General features: G+C 34.6%; 1 protein-coding gene across 7 annotated transcripts in view; it reads right to left on the bottom strand.

The window, feature by feature from the left end:
- Dh31-R (Diuretic hormone 31 Receptor) overlaps positions 1 to 18737 on the bottom strand; it is a 373426-nt gene that overhangs the window by 161394 nt on the left and 193295 nt on the right. For all 7 annotated transcript variants that reach the window (XM_074170882.1, XM_074170881.1, XM_074170886.1 and 4 more), the window contains one exon: positions 2322 to 2432. In XM_074170882.1, the coding sequence (XP_074026983.1) occupies positions 2322 to 2432 (111 nt within the window). The remainder of the gene's footprint in view (positions 1 to 2321; positions 2433 to 18737) is intronic.

The following is an 18737-nucleotide window of genomic DNA, read 5'->3' as shown; positions in this document are numbered from 1 at the left end:
AACTCAGCAACAGTGCGTGGATGAACTCAATTCAATTTTTGGCGATGAAGCTCCATCAAGGACCAGTGTTTATCGATGGTATGGTGAATTCAATCGTGGTCGTAGTTCCCTCCAAGACAAATTTCGTGAAGGTCGTCCAAAATAAGTTGTTGTTCCGAAAACCATTGATGCTGTGCCCGAACTGATATTGCAAGATCGTCATGTGACCTATCGTGAGACTGAGACAACGTTAGGCATTAGTGGAACCAACATACATTCAACATTGCATAAAAATTTGACTGTCAAAAAAATTTGTTCGCATAGGATCCCACACAATTTGTCAATCGCTCAAAAAAAGGCTCGTATCGATTGGTCGAAGGAAATGCTCAAGAGAAAAAAGGATCGCGGTGCACGTCAATGACATCGTGACAGGTGATGAATCGTGGATTGACGTGTATGAGCCCGAAAGTAAACAGCAGTCGATTGTATGGGTGTTTCACGAAGAGCCAAATCTAACAAAAGTTGTTCGCGCACGAAGCAGTTCCAGGCAAATGGTCGCCTGTTTTTTCGGGAAAACTGGATATGTCGCAACCGTACCACTAGAACATAACAGGACAGTCAATTCTGAGTGGCAATGGCAATCATTTCTTCGCAAAATTGGAGTCGTCTATCGGGATCATCTTCGTTTAATTCTTGCACAAGTTTGATTTTATAAGGATGCCATTTTTCAAGCTTCAATAGTTTGTGTACCGTTGTTTTGCCAACACCGATTTCGCGACTAACTTTACGAACAGAAGTGTGCGCATCTTCTTCAAAACTCAGTAGAACATCTAATGCTGCATCAGCATTTGCAGGGGGACGACCTGATTTGCGTACATTTGCAACCGTACCAGTTTCTCGAAATTTCGTTTCCAGCTTACTGACTGTTGAACGCGTTATAGGTCTTTCTGGATATTTATCATTAAACAAATTGCACACTTCCATCTGAGTTCGCGATCTGTCTCCATACCCAATCATCATAAGTATTTCAATTCTTTGTTTTACACTCAACTCCATTTCTACTTCCAATTAAATCTGAGCAATCATTCGAATATTCACGAATACCAAAAATATTGTAGTACTACACTGTCACTGAACATCAATAAATTACTAAACAAATAATAATATTTCACAAAAAACTAGACGACTATGTTTTTTATGAATGTAGATAAGAAATAATTTCTTTCATATTCTGTCTGCTAGACCACAAGTACCAAACATGTTTGGAAACAGCTCATTTTTATTACTCTAAACATGTAGCAAACTACTGGGTGTTACATTTAAACCAATTGCCGCTAGACAATCAGTATTTTTGATATTATTGTTAATTTACTCAATAAAGAATGTTACGCGTTACTTTATTAGCACACACACAACTACTGTATTTTTGTCCACCCTGTACCAATTGGAATCAACATGTGATATATTTTTGGAATCAGCTCAGCTAGAGTAATCCGAAAATTGAGACAAAATGGGGGTGTTCTATTTAAAAAAAAATGACGGTGACGTCATTACTCGAACGTAATTCACCCTGTATATTAGATTATTATTTTAAAATACGGTAAATTAACATCAAAAATCGACGTGTTTCAGGATTATTTCTTAAAATGACGTGTTTAGCTAAAAATGAATTTGTTCCATACTTTACGGACACAGTATATATACGCAGTATTTCATGTACTCAGAGTACATAAATTTTTCGAGTATAATTTTTTATTTATTGTTACTTTTGGATTTCCTCATAAGTCCTCTGAACAATGTCATTTTGAATTTACTAGTCATTATGAAAAGTGTATTTTCATATGTGAAGGAGTATCACAAAAGAACAAATATTTAAATATTCATGAATACGAACAATTGAGCCTGGATTTCGCTCAATCTGTGTTCCTCCTGAATAACTCAAGCAAACAATTCATGACATATACAATCAAAACCGATCTATTTATCCATGTTTTCATCCTTGAATGATATTTTCACCCTTTAGGAAAAATGAAGTATTTGAAATGTTCCAGAACAAATGAAAGACAAATTGTAATCGTAGCCCATAGATATTTTTGAAGCTTTTGGAAGATCTGAGTAGATCTACAGTATTCTGTAAATTTCCACTTGACAGTTTGAATCCGAATTCTGAACAGTTGAGGTTTGTTAACCTCTGGCAACTATCACACTATCCGCATGAAATTGACTAATCACCAATTATAAATAGTGTTTGAAAATAATTCAAATAAGCATTCCACTAGATTTCGTACAAGCTCAATTTGCAGTTTTTGTTTCGTGAATATAGTATCCATCAAAGTACTCACTTGAAGCCTCAAATCCAGGTATGAAATCGGGACAAGATTGATTGGCAACTGTTCCAGCCGGTGTTTCTGGCCAACAGGACCAGCCATCGAAGTAAACTGGACACGTTATCGCTGAAAAAAAACAGGTTGCATGAAATTTCAGGTGGTTCTACATTCGTTTTGGTGCTGAGGATTTGAGTACTTATCCCTCATGTGCTGAATTCAGAGATAATAGTGATAATAATAAATGATTTTATTGAGAGGCTCTCCGTACAAGGTATGATACTGAGCTAACCTTCGACTGTCAGGGTTCAATTTCTGCTGATTCACCCAAGAACATTTTCTGCCTTGAATTACATTTCTTACGTGGGTCTCAAATGTATGGTTGAGTGTTAACATGACAATTTAACGATTCATTAACAGAAGTTTTATCAAACGAACAATGATTGAATGGAGTTGAGTCCTGAGGGGCCATTGAAGCTTCATGTGTAAAATGTCCATATGTGAGACGTTTTCTCATATCATATCGCCTCGATACCGCTTCTCTGTAATTTGGATACACTTCCAAACTCACATTTACAAACAATAATTTTGTAATATGCCAGTATTTCTTATGGCCTTCTCTTACCCAACAAATTTTGCACAACAAAGTTGAACAAATACAGCTATTGATTCAAGCACTTTCCTGGAGTTAATGAAATTGGTATCTAAGGGCCATAAAAGTGCCAACCTTCAATTTTTCATTACTGAATCTAGAGAGTCAACTCCCATTGTACTGAAAATAGGACCATTTATGTGTGAGGGTGATACTCCATTTCAATATGTAATGCAGACAAAATAATTTTTCTTCCGGAAATGAGAGGCTTTCGAATGTGTTCGTTTTTGCAACTGCCATGTTGTCCCTCACTGCCCAGTTTCTTCAGCACTCGAAACTACCCAAAAATATATATTAAAAACCATCTACGGAAAACCCAAAAGTTACCCATCAGAAGAACTTTTCAAAATTTCCAAAATGTTAGATATACGTCAACTGTATTTTCTAAAGGTTACCATTTATCAACACTCTAGAAAATATGAGCTCCTAGCCATAGAACACCACCACAACACTAGGTATAGAAACGCAAATAATTTTTTCCTCATCAAACCTGAAAAGAATATCATGCAGCGAGCGTACCTGTATCTTGGACCGAAATGTTTCAACTCCCTTCCACAAAAACTGAAGCAAATATCGCCAAAGATCGCATTCAAAAGAGAACTGGAAAACTTTATTGAAAACACGCCAAGAAATTTAATCCATAGAATTGTAGAAAATAATTTATAGAAACTCCTTATTGCTCATCTGTCCATATTATATCCATTTATAAATTCATACGTTTCAACCGTTTACTATTTTTTATATATTTAGATAACATGGTTGAGCTTATTTGAATTTGTAAATTATAAGTAATTGATTAATATATATATATATATATATATATATATATATATATATATATATATATATATATATATATATATATATATATTTATATATATATTTATTATGTATATATATGTATATGTATGTATATTTATATATATTTATTATGTCCTTTTTATATTACAGCCCTCGATAAAGCTAATAAACATTAGCGAAAGCTCGGGCAGCTAAAAAGAGTAAATATTGATTCTAATCAGACCGAATCCCCGAAAAACTACTATTCTATACATACATACGGTCGTTACACTATCAATTATATATATATATATATATATATATATATATATATATATATATATATATATATATATATATATATATTATTTTATCAACTATATACTTATTGTTTATATTATATATTTTTATATTCCTTGTATGTACTACGTTATGTTATGTTATCATTATCTTATATTACTTCAAATAATTAATGTTATATCATTATATATATATATATTACTTTTATCAACTAGTGACTTAGGTATTGTTTACTTGGATATTTTGTATTTTGTATTCTTAATATGTACTATGTTATATTATCATTAGCAACTTCTGATTCAATTGAACCTCCCCGTCTAATCCCCTACGCACAGACTTGATCTTCTGTAGGTTTGCCATTTATTCCCCTTCCCCGCTTATCTTCTGCACTTTGTCATATGTATGTACAAAAATGTAAAATAAGAGGAGAATAAATTATTATTATATCATTATTATTATTAGTATAATTGTAATATGGAACTAACTATTCTGGATACTCCTTCTGTGTTATGGGACAATATTCTCAGGAACACATTTCTATTTCTAGCTTTTTAGCTTCTTGTATTTATATATTATTCAAACGTATTCAATTGTAAGAAGAATTTTTATACAATTTTAATATTTTTCATATACCATTTTTACCTTTTTGGACTTGTATTTATATAAGGATTTCCTATTTCCAAGTAAATAAATATAATATATACTATGTTAGACAGATGCTGAGCTTCTAGACATTTTAATTTTTTACACATTTATTTTCCTTTAACCAATGCTAATGGCAATTCAATTCCACACGTAACCCGTCTTCTTGAGTGGATACATGACATTCACTTGAATTTACGATTACATTGATAATTTACTCTGGGTATCAAAATTTATATTTTTTAAAGTCTTTAAATAAACTGGAATTGTGATACGGAATCTTTCCACTCATTGACGTTTGACGGATGAACTAACTACCAATATAATCATTTCATTACAGTAGACGTTTCAAAAATGTTTGAGATATTCAAAGTCGACCAAATGAGTCCAGCTTCATAACGAAGTGGACAACTAGCAAGACAACTTCATGGTTGACAGTAGATAAGCGTCAGGAGATAAGCGAAATAAATGTATGTATGGCTTGTAAAGTAGAACTCATATAACGAATTTTAGTGAAATGTTTACTCATGGGTCGGGGTACTACCTGTACCAGCCACGATACCTTATCATGATCCTGTCAGGTAAGCAGTAGCTATACAAGTAGAAATCGTTTATGTGAGTCATCTTTTGGAATATCCTCTACGGCAGCCATGATGCTGAAGATATTTCAGTTGGCTGGTCGATATTGAGGTTGTCAAATGTTCAAGGTGCAAGATTCCCATCTCAATGACAGCAGTAACCTTTACATATGAGGACTCTGTTAGTCAGCTGTACCTAACGATTCAGAGGCAAAATAACGCAGGGCTTTTTGCTTCTGGTTTGGGTGAATCATCGAAAGACCTAAGCGTTTACTGCAGGCAGGTTCATAAGATATCCCACTCTTGAGAAGGCGATAATACCTGATTGCACCAACTAGTCTCCTACGTTCGTTAACTGAATCAAGAGTTGGAGAGTTGCAAAACTCTTGCTCTTGATTGGAAGATCCAGTATCAGATTCTTTGGTTAATTTATGGTCATTGGAAGATCCCCGGAGTAGTCGTGGAGAAAAAGTCCTTCACACGGTGACACAACGTCTGGTCTTTCGAAGGTTCTGTTTGTGACACTGTTTAGCTCAAAGTCATACATCCTTCCGACACAGCGTCATTTAGGAGCACTCTCACCTCCAAGGGTCAGAATTCAACAAAGAGACAAATCTATTGCACTACTTGGTTTTGCCCCATGAAGGTAATGAATGAATATGAGTGTAACGGTTCTTGAAAAGTCAGAATTTATCAGTAGTATAAACCCTGTAGCTAAGCCATCACATACCTCTCAGTTCTGTACAAATGTCTCACTTCGGAATGTTCCTTCTGAATCATACCGTATACGAGTATTAACCAACTTCTCGCGATAATCTTATTTCACAGAATGTTCCTTGTTGCGTTTGAGCTTCTCGTTCACCGTTCAATTCGTGTCAATTCACTCCCAATTTCGACAAGCACTAAAAAAGTTAATTCACACCCTGAATGGAAGCAGACGGTAAGGCAAATAAATAAATCGGATTTAAAAGCTTTCCACTAAAATGCTCGAAACTCGGGTGAATATTACGCTAAAACGTCTCCCTCTAGAAGCCAACAAACTAATGGAGTGAAAGAAAAAAGCAAAATGTGTTTTTATGAGTGGCCAAATTGTGAACATTTCATTTGAATGTATGAATGTTCGGGTTTTCGGGTTTTTGAACTGAAAACAATTATTATGTATTGTTTAATGTACTAAATGTGTTGATAGCCATTCCTAACGTTTCTGGAAAACTGCAGTCTCATAAGCTAATTGAGTTTTTCCTTTATTTTCAAATTTGTACAGACTCTTCTAATACTTATTTGATATGTTACATTGTGAGATGTCAATCTGAGTACTATTTTTTGAAAGCTTTGCTACTGGTGTGAAGTCTGAGAGTAATGTTGACACGTGTTGCGAAATAAACACCAGCGAGAAGTGAGGTTGTTTCGTCAACGATATCGCATCTTTCGTTGCGAATCCAATATAAGTTTTATCTAATTGGTATTGTTGAAGGATCAGCAGTTTGAATTTGGTGCACCTGTGAGTATTTGTTTCTGTTGAAGGAGGACCCCAACGAAATGTCGAGGAACATTCATCTGGGACGGAGTCGGATCAGAGCAAATGAAAATGTTAACTCTACGCATTGTGTATTTGAATAGATAAACTATATTTGGCGAACATGGGACAATACCCAGTCCAGTTATATTACATTAATTTGTTCAATTCTGGATAGATTTATGCACTTTCGTGATGAGAAGTTTGAGATTATTTCTATTCAAAATTGTCATTGTTTGAACTAGCTGAGTTCTACGATAATTTTTTATTTATTATTCTGGCATCGACAACTGAGGTCATCAGCCATTTTGAAGCATACAATAACTGTTCATATTTTGTTGAGGAGGTCTGTTGCTTTCACAAAGTTAAAAAATTTATCATTGATTTGGTACTGAGACAATATCTGATATTGGTGGAATTCTAAGAGAAGGTGTTTGACCGTCATCGAAGTTTGGCAATTTTCACAGCATGGTTGTCTTTGTCTTCTCAGTATATAAGAGGATGTTAAGTTCGTATAACCTATTCTAAGTCGGGTTATTATGACTTGTTGTCTTCTCGTTAGCCCTTGTGGGCTACAATATCGGGTTTGATATCTTTCTATCCTGAATCGTTGTTTGTCCATTTGTGTTTTCATGTATTGAGGAGTATCGGGTTTTTTGTGTCATTTGGACTCACAGCTATATTCACATCGACATCATTTTCAGTTGCTGCAGTGTCAGCTTCCTCATTTCCATCAATTCCTATATGGCTAGGTACCCAAGCAAATATCAACTCAGTTTTGTTCGAGATTTCCTAAATGGATACTCTCCAGTGATTATTCTGAGCTAATCTCCGTTGTTTTCGAGTGGATATTCAATTTTGTCCAGATAGTTCTTTTAAAAAGGTTTTCACTTATATGCATTCCCAAGTATATTCTCCCACTCCTCTCATGTTGCTTATTGACCTTACTGAATGTATTATTAGGATTTTTTTCTGGAACTTAAAAAATACACTGAAATCTGTATAAAGAATGTAAAGAAATAAACATCAAGTGCATCGATTAGTAGTCAATTGAGTCCTCGGCCAGGGGCACATCCAGACAATAAAATCGCTATTCATTACAACTCAAATATATATTGGATACAAAATCCTCACTCTCTTCTCAAAAATGGATAGTTTTTATACAATGTAAAAACCATGTACACATTCAATCATATCTTCACGAAAGTATATTTCGTTAATCAACTTGGAATCATAATGAGTTCAACGGTTGATTAGAAATGATTTCAATTCTTGGAAAAAAACATACTTTTATATGCACTTTGAAGAAAAAAATGTGCCTCGATGAAAAAAAAAATTGGTAACCTTTTTAACGATCCTGCTAATGAGAGTTCTAATTCAGGTAACTACTATTATTTGCTACTCTCAAATCCCATTCGGTCGTTTTTGTTATTCTGGCTGGAATTTCATAGTAAAAGAATAATTACATTTTTATTTTCAGGACTTCATCCACCGTAGTGTAGTTAACGCAAGCTTTACATCGTTACAACAGATATGAACCCTTAACCCATATTCTCTTTATTCGAAAATTTCAGAATAATTATTCTGAATGATGCGTTTTCACTGTTTTCGAAGAAGAATACAATTGAGTCATATGTTATACGAACTATAATAATAGTAATAATTTTCAGTACCTATTGGCGATACAAAGTGTATATGACAAGTCACAAAAAAATTAAACGAATAGTAATGATAAATTCAAAAATGTTTATACAGTACGTCACTTGAAATAAAATAATTCAAAATGTATATAAATACATATACACATATGTAAACTACACATGGAAGAGATGAAAATCTCTTATGAAAGACATATTCACTGAAGTCGACTTTAATCTAGATTATTTTCCAGGAATTTTCGAAAATTATAATGCTCGTTTGTTTGAAGGTGATTGACAATGTTTGTTTGAAATTCATCATAATGCTCGTTCCCAAAAACCGAGTCTTCAGCTTCATTTTGAAATGTGGGGACACAAAAACTCTTGAAAATTATTTGGCTTGGCCCCACACCATAATAATAGTGTCTACATATGAGAATGCTATAGCATAATGAATTATATAACTAGATATCGAACGGTAGCCGGTCGGTGTAATCAGTTGCAAATTTTACCAGTAGAGTAATCTCCAAGCCTAGGTTGATAGAAGAGATGAATTTGTCTTTACTTACTTTGACTCTATGTGCTATAAATTAGAGTTCTGTCTTGATTGCCATAAAAAATTCGAGAGTGGAAGAGTCTATCTGTATATCCAATACAGAGGCATCAGCAAACAAATTTAATACAAATACTAGATGAAATACAGTGAAGTACAGATGATTTCACAACAATTTTTGAAAATTCACTGCAGTCAACGGTCTAACACCGAAGGCGAAGTGTAGGCTATAATAGAATCAAAAGTATTTGTTAGTGTTTCTAATGAGTCATATAATGTTTCGCAGAATAGAACCATATTACTTTTCTTGATATGCCGCTGAATGCCTGTATTTTCTTCCAGGCTTCTTTTTATTCCACATTCCACAAATTCAACTCGAAGTAATCGACTATTGAAATAACTCAAGATTATACCACTTTCATCATGATTCTTAAATCTAAGTTGCGTTATATAGACAAAACGAAAGTATTGGCTTCTTCTCGTGGATTCATCTATTTTTCTAGTCCTAATCACCAGTTTTTTAACGACCAATATCACGATAGGTGATCAAGTTCTTCGTGAAGAGAGTCATCTATAAATACTTAGGTTTAAAAAGTTTCTTTTTGAGAAAAAATCAATTTTTGTCGTCTATTGTAATTGAAATTCTGAAAATCAAACGATGTTACTATGAAAGTCTTCGACAGCTCAAGAAAAACAGGTATATGTGACCAATAAAAAATGCCAGTACCTTTCAGTTACTAGACTCTATGAATGTACTCGATATCAAAAATTCGAAAACAAATTCCGAGGAGTATACAGAAACAGATGGTGACACTCTTGATTCCTAGACAGAATTCAAGACTGCAAGATTCCAAAAGAGCATTTGAAAAGCATTGGTTGGAAGCAAAAAAGTGGAGACTTTGAAGACGACTGAAAATATCACAAACCAATTCTTCCAGTAATGCTGCAGGGAAACCGTGATTTTCGATTCAATAACTGTTCGTTTTCCTCAAAGAAAGTTTGATTCTGAAAATGTATACCTTCTGGGACTGGGACACCCAGTGTTCATATTCACACCGAAACAAGAAATTGTTTGTTACCGTATTTCTGTGAGCATGTGAACTATGCCATGAAGGATGTTTGTCGGATTTACTCGGAAAAGACGAAATAATTTTCAATCCGATAATAATACGACAAGACGGAAGGTTGTAGACAAAGGAAGCGAAATGAGGTTGACGGGAAAACTGCTTGTGTGTTGCTTTTATTAGCAATTTTTCTTGGACATTATTTGAAGTTAGTTGACTTGGCTTCCTGAGGTCATCAGTTTCTATGTAGAGGAAAATGGTAGCGAATAACAAAAGATGTTATTTCTCTTAACGATACTCTTCGGCTATTTGGTAGACATCTAATTATTTGAGTTCTTCATGAAAACATATATTTCATAACATTCAAAATAGTATCCGTAAAGGAAGAATATATTTTAAAAATCTTTAATGAGAATATTATTTCATACTTTCGTAGGTATGACTGTTGAGTAAGGCATACAAAAAAAATTAGACCCTATTCATGAATCGTATGAAAGAATATTTCGGTCCTTTTTCTCTTCTCATCTAAATATTTCAACTTTTTTTGACCAAACTGAACTGTTATTGCGTATCGCTCTGAACCCGCTTGTTGACGATACAATCACGAAGTCAATTTTTCAATTTTTAAATATAATTTTGGAAATTTGACAAAACTAATTTGCAAAAATCTTCGAATTGGAGATAGTTGACTTACTGACGGTACTAGTTTTCCTGCTTCCTTCACCTCATCTGATTATCAATTATCATTCCCAGTAGGGAATAATGATGGAAATACGTTTGTATTTCCATCATTATGTTGTCTTGTTTTTCACTTGTATTCTGATTATGATGGTCTACTTCTGCTTTTTATTTTTACAACCAAGTTATTTTCTCATCCCTGGCGATACTCTATCGATGATGGCCAATACGTATGAAACTGTTTATTGTTCGTGTGTTTTTCATGTCTGGTTTCTTCAGTATCATATCAAGGAAGATAACTAAAGCAGTTATGAATTGATTTCGGACTTGGGTGTTACAAAGATAAGGGGATATCAAATCTTCTTCAGTAAACAAATGGATGGTAAGTATTGAAAATCCCGTACCATTTCATTGTCGACAACAAAATGCTGCTATCCCTGATAATAATTACATAATTTTCACAATTATTTTTATTTCTAGATGCGTTTCGCTAACACTGTATCTTACTCTGTAGAAACGAAAGGAATCGTCCGTTATCATGACTTGATTTTCATCAAGTAACGGGTCATTCCATTCATAATCATAATGATGTCTCGGAAGTCATGAACACATCATTTGCTTTTTCGCTTTTTAGTATGTTGGTTATTGGATTATCTTTTATCTAGAGCATAAAGCTTGTTCATAAGATTCTATTTTTTTATTTTGACATATAATGTAACACAATTTTTTTTGTTGACATAGATATCCAATCAGCAAACCTTCTATTCTCGATCACCAAGACAAGTTGGATAACACAAGCAATACAGAAAAATTCTCAAGGCTATGTAAAAGCGGTAGGGGCGAATATGCATGAAAGAGCCAGTTTTGAAAAACATCAAAAAAGTTAACGTCAGGTGACGTTTATTGAATGAAATTGCTTTTTGTAAATAATTAGTTCGATAGTCATGGTTATTTAATCAAAATAAAATGAGATACAATGACAGAAATTATTAATATGGCAACTTAAAAAAAGAAGGAAATCGGCTCTTTCAAAGCAACATGTGCTATGAAACAGCTGGGTTCTTCTTTACAAAAAAGAAACAGTCTTTCAGCAAATGAAAATTACTCAATAATCTGTTATATAAATCTTATAAAACTGTTAAATTGCTTATTTCTGTGAAAGTTTCTGTGAAAATCAGTCACTTATCAGTCTTAAGTCACAATCTTCCAAGAATCTTTAGCAATGTAATGTATATTTTTTAATAATCAGTCTCCATTATGGAATAATTATTTAACTGAAAACTTTGGAATGCCACAAGTCCCCTTTTTACAAAAAACAGTCTTTCAGCAATAACAATCTCTTAATAAACTATTTATCTCTTATAAAAACCTAATCAAAAAATCACAATTGTTTATCAGTTTCAAATCTTACACAAATCTCACACTGGTACCATTCTACTTTGCTACTTTGCCGGTTTCGGGTTTGACCCCATTATCAAGTATAAAGTTTATACTTTATTAATGAAATTTACCAGTGGTGTTTAGATAAAAGTGTTTTTATTCATTTCATTTAAATATGTTAGAATTTGAAGGATATATGCCAGATTTTATGAATCCTTGAGTGACATTTTGTAGGCTAAAAGCTGCTAAATAAGTATTTCTTACAAACTTCGCAATTTGGTAGTTTGTAATGTATTGCCGGCTCTTTGAAAGTCTCCACAAGTGGCTCTTTCAAAGCATTTTATCATTTGAGTTATAACTTCAAAATACAACTATTTCGCGAAACATTATGACATCAACGTTATCGTGAAATAATGCTCAATATATGCGGAACAATACAACATATCAATTTTATTGACTCATGCTACACTTTTTTTGTAAAACAAATTAAGTCAACGCAAACAAACATACTTTTTGGTGCTGAAATCTTTGATGTGGTCTACCAACGCCATTCGTTTTCACATATCTGTCAAATGCTTCTGGATGACAGTTATTCAGTATTGCCATACAAACATTGAAATTGAATTATAGTAGGATTTTGGTAAGTGGTAGAAAATCACATCGGCTCTTTCAAAACCTGGCACTTTCATGCACACTCTCCCCTACTTGGGCTATTCACATTGGATTTGAATCGCTGGAGATTGAATCCATTTGGAAAGTTTATTCTACATTACCGCAGTTCTCTAAATGGAAGAGTTCTAAAACAGTTAAGTTTGAGGTGACCTGAGCTGAACCTCAAAACAATGAGCAGCCACAGTCCGTCGCCTATTTCTGATATGTACCACTCTTGGTGTATTTAAATGTGCCAAGTCATTTGAAAACTTCCCATGAAAGTATATGTAGAAGAGAAACAAATCCCCAACCTTCTTTCGATGTTCCAGACTATCAAAATTGCTAGTGAGATTCGCATCTTCAATCAGGCGGATGGCTCTTTTCTGGATGGTATCCAGCAGCTTCAGGGTATGCTTATGGGCGGAGCTCCCTCCATACATGAGAAGAATACTTCAAAGAAGGTCTGATCTGAGCTTCATAAAGCACCGAAAGTTGCTGAGGTGTATAGAGTTTTCAGGTTCTTTTAAGAAGCAGCCTTTATCCCAGCGACATGATTGTGGCAAGACATATTGGTTTCCATTCCACTTAAAAACAAAGTTATCGAAGTAGAAAGCGGAATTGTCTGTCCAGACATTAAATATTACTAGAGTTTTATCCCATCATCGAACAGTTATTTTAACATTTCGACACTCCAGTAATATTCTTTACCACACCAAAGATTCCAAACAGTGCATCACCTGTCCAGACATTGAATATCATTAGTGCTTTATCCCAACACCAAACAGTTATTTTAACGTTTGTTTGAAGGTGGTTGACAAAATTTCGTGGTTCGGACTTCCATTGTCTAATACAATATAAATTGATTTGATAACCCTGAAAAAAATCAAAAAATTAACCAAAAATAACAATTTTATTAAACAAAAACTGAAATTACAAAGATATAACATACAACAACAACCAAACAAATTGAAATTGGAATATCAATAAAAGCTGAAAAAATTGAGAAAATTAAAAATATTATTAACAAAAAATGAAAAAATTAAAATTAAAAGATTTCAAACTAAGTTATGTCACAACGTTTCGATTGTTAGTATCCACAATCGTCTTCGGGTGGTAACTGGACTTATTCCTTCGAGATCTGACTATTTATAGGTCATTCGGGTGCTTTCACCTTTCACCTATCCCCTCTTTCCGCTTCATTGGTTTTGGCGGGAGATGACCGTTTGGCGGCAGTTGGTCGTTTTTCGCTTTATTCGAGGTTTCCATATGTTACGTATCTCCACGCTAGAGGAACCAGTGTTCCTCTTTGTGTATGATTTCAGCTTGAGCCCACTTGATGTTGTGTTGATGAGTCCAAACATGCTCTGCTATTCCGGATTTGCTGGTTTCTCCTCGCTGTGTGTGTTTCTTGTGCTCAGCAATGCGAACTTTCAATGGCCTCTTAGTTTCACCGATGTATGATTCTCCGCACTCGCAGGGTATTCGGTAAATGCAATTCTTTGAATCGCCAAACGCAGACTGCGAATTCAAAGAAGCCGCGTATATGTTGTCCAACAACGCATTTAGTCAAGCTAGCGTAGAGATACGTAACATATGGAAATCTCTAATCAAGCGAAAAACGACCATCTCCCGCCAAACGGTCATCTCCCGCCATAACCAATGAAGCGAAAAGAGCGAAGAGGGGAATAAGTCCAGTTATCACGTTGAGACATAACTTGGTTTGAAGTATTTTAACTTAATTTTTTTTTCATTTTTTGTTAATAATATTTTTAATTTTTTAAATTTTTTCAGCTTTTATTAATATTTTAATTTCAATTTGTTTGGTTGTTGTTGTTTGTTATTTCTTTGATATTTCAGTTTTTGTTTAATAAAATTGTTATTTTCGGGTAATTTTTTGATTTTTTTCCAGGGTTATCAAATAAATTTATATTATATTAGACAATGGAAGTCCGAACTGACACGTGTTTCGATCATCAAGTGATCATCTTGAAGATGATGACATGTATCTTTTTGGAGAAAGCCGATGCCTGAATTTTTGTGGCATTAAATTGAATCTGGTTACTTCCACCCCGATTAGAATTCACTTCTAGCTCCTCATTAAAATATGAGGTGGACATCTTTATCCGCAGCCGATGTCCTGGAATCCAAATGGAATGACGAGACAAGTGCGCTGTTGTCAGGAGAACAATACATTGGATTCTTCGTTTTTCCTGATAAGTCGTTGACATACAATAAAAAGAGGGTTAGAGACAATATGGATACCTGGGGGACACCAGCGTTAAAAGTAAATGTAATCTAAAGATATTCATCAACGGCCACTTGCAGAAAACATTCTTTCAGGAAGCTGGAGAGCTTTACACACAAATGATCCGACAAGCCATAGCATCGAACTTTGGTAAGCAAACTCCCCTGCCTCACATGGTCAAATGCCTCACAAATCTCAAGTACAACACATCTCAACTCTCCATGTTTCTCGATAGCGTGATTCCAAATATGGGAGACATACGATAGAAGGTTGATCTTTGTTTCCAGAAGCCATTGATGACCTTTCAAGATGTTCAAGCCTTCCAAATATTTAAGTTTCACGGTTCAATGTATCATTCCAAAATAAAATACCAACACACATTAAATATTTCAGTTTATTCATTCTATTATTACACAAAATATATACCATTAATTGAAATGCATCCAATACTGATAAAAAGTACGATTACTCTGTACAGTAAATTCATAGCAATCACCCTGTAAAAATATTCATTCCTTCAGTTATGATCATTTCTTGTTGTTGAATTCCATGTTATTTAGGGTAATCAGATAAGCTCGAACTTGGGTCAAAATTCCTAATCTTCAAGGGAAAAAAGGTTATATTTTTTTTTTGGTCTTATCAAGAGAAGTTTTGGATATATTTTCCTGACCAAGTGTTTCAGCTCAACACATATTATGGATTACAGGAACCAAAATAGAAAACACGAGTATATTTTATTGTTATTTGAAGGTATAACATACCCACTGTTTTGGGGATATCTGTAAAATACCTCGGTTTTCACAATCTAATCTAGTAAGGCCATCCATCATCTATGGTAAAGATCCTTTTTTCTAATTTGACCGATTTTTCCTTCCAGATCTTTTTATTTTCCACCCTCAATCTGTCTTATTCTGCCTCCGGCAGCCTACAACAGGAATCATCCCGTAATGTCAACATTGTTGGAAGGGTGCTATTTATACCACTCCAGAAACAGGCTATCTTCTGGAATTATTGCTACTGTTTGGCTGAACCACTTGCGAAGGACCTATACCGTATTGCTCGACTTGGCTATTCATACACTCCATGACAAGTAAGATCTTTCTTCATATATTCGTACCATATAGAACCCGGAAACCGAACTGAATCTGTCCACGTCCATAAAGGATACACTTTGGATGCTCTCGACGAAAACCGTGATCAATTCATAAGCTTGCGACCAACTAAGGTTACTTACCTTATCACTGTAACCCAAAAATATACTTCTAGGCCACGAGCTTATAGTGACTACCTACACATCCGTCTACATTGTCGAAGGAAATATATTATACAATTCTCATTTGAGAATGCTTTTACCCAGCTTTTATCCAGCTCTTCGATGAGCTCCGGCATTCATATTCCAGTTTGAAGAATGTAACACCCTTTCTCACTGAGATTGAGGTTGTTACATGAGAATATGATGGTTCACGGCTTTCTCCATGATTTTTGATATCACTGATAGCAAAGCGACTGGTATATAGTTATTTGGAAGATTTTTCTTGCCCTTTTTGGGAATAGGCTGAATGCCAGCAATCTTCCAACAAGAAGGAAAACCCCCTTTCTTGTTTTATTACTTTCTTCAGAAAAACTATCGTCCAGCGAAAGTTTTCACGAAAAAATAAATTGTATAACTGATCATCATTCGCAATTTCAAAATATAGATATATTTGACTGATAAAATTAATTATCAGTAAAATTCCTCACAATGTTTCCTAAGTTCACTACCTCCAACCCCGAACTCCTTCAAAAATTTTTCGAGATTGAAACTAAGTACGGTGGGTTCAATATTATCTACACTGATGCATCTAAGACATATGAAGATGAACGAGTTGGTGCATCAGTTATATCAGAGACCAACATCTATAAGTTCAGTATGCCTCCAGAATGCTCAGTTTATACGGGAGAATTACATGCCATAATGAAAGCGATTAAACTCTCTACAAACCTCAACGCTAAAGATTCGGTAATATTCACTGACTCCCTGAGCTCCTTACAGAGCATTAAACAGCCCTACCCAAAACATCCCATACTAAAGAACATCAAGACACAGTTATATGAGATGAGACTCCAAGGGAAAAAATTCGAACTGGTGTGGATCTCATCCCATATAGGCTTGTAGTGACTCATGGTAATAAAGATTCGGTAATATTCACTGACTCTCTGAGCTCCTTACAGAGCATTAAACAGTCCTACCCAAAACACCCCATACTAAAGAACATCAAGACACAATTATATGATACGAGACTCCAAGGAAAAAATATCGAACTGGTGTGGATCTCATCCCATATAGGCTTGTAGTGACTCATGGTAATGAAGATTCGGTAATATTCACTGTCTCCCTGAGCTTCTTACAGAACATTAAACAGCCCTACCCAAAACATCCCATACTAAAGAACATCAAGACACAGTTATATGAGATGAGACTCCAAGGAAAAAATATCGAACTGGTGTGGATCTCATCCCATATAGGCTTGTAGTGACTCATGGTAATAAAAAGGCCGACGTGGCTGCAAAAGAGGCCAGTGCAGACCCATCTGCCAAAATTATATCAAAAATACCATATACAGACATGAAGCCCGTTATTAGAACGTGTATACTGAATATTTGGCATAACATATGGCGGGAATCTGAATCCCGTCCAATACATGGGTATGTGTAGAAGGTACCAAGTGATTCTCAACAGGAGATGTGACCAGAAAATGTGAAACCTGCCAAACAAACCTCAATGTAAACCACATTTTTCTGGAATGTCCATCTTACCAACAACAGAGACGTGCTATTGGCCTACCCGGTGACCTACGAGCAATCCTCACCCCACAGAACATTCATAGACTGGTTACTTTCCTGAAGTGTATAAATATATTATCTGACATATAAAATGTATCGAACCCCGCTAATAATCCAAATAGTTAATGCGGGTAAATTCAATGGAAGAAAGTATAATGTGCATTGTACACTTTAATGAAATGATGTAGAATTGATGGAAATAGACTTCATAGAAGCGTCCTTCCTTCATGTAATCGATATCATTATTTCCATCTTATTTTCATTGTGGGTTCGAAACCTTTCAAAAGTTTTGATTGTTTTTTTACAGAAACGTCGTGAGATATTATCATTAATACCACTTTTTCGACCTAATCAAGTATCAGAATCAATTGTTCCGTAACAATGTCTCAGACTTGAATTTAGAGAATCTCTGAACTCCTGAAGAACTACCCTTGTTCCTGATAAGTCGTGATGTGTGGACTCAAATGGAATTCCCTTGGCAAATGCATGTTGGTGTGTATTTGGATACTTCTAGTGGATAAAGGGATTTACATGTAGTTGTTCTTAGTTCAAAGTTTTATGGGAAAAGTTTCATTCAGTTCTACAGCGCATAGGATAACCCTGCAATCCGATCAATCTTCCCAGATAATTTCAATGTAGGGCATACGTGTGCGATGGAACTACAAATTATTTTGTGATACCTGAATTTGATGAGTGGTATTAGTAATTACAATCAATTCAGGACTTTATTCAATTCAATTAAAAGCGTCACGGAGGACATTAACGATATTAGGTACTTCAATTTCCGTAACAACGCTTAAAAAATCCTATGGAAATATCAAATTCATCTTTTAGGTACATGCCGGAATTATATGTACATTTCAAAACTCACAAACTGATCCAATTGCAATATCTCTCAAAATCTCTGTAGGTATCACGAGTATATTATCAAAATT

This window comes from Leptinotarsa decemlineata, unplaced genomic scaffold (assembly GCF_025532065.1).
Source record: "Leptinotarsa decemlineata unplaced genomic scaffold, Ldec_3_MD MMD2_tig00000008_RagTag_RagTag, whole genome shotgun sequence".
NCBI classification, from domain to species: Eukaryota; Metazoa; Arthropoda; class Insecta; order Coleoptera; family Chrysomelidae; genus Leptinotarsa; species Leptinotarsa decemlineata.
This window is presented reverse-complemented; position numbering and strand designations above follow the sequence as displayed.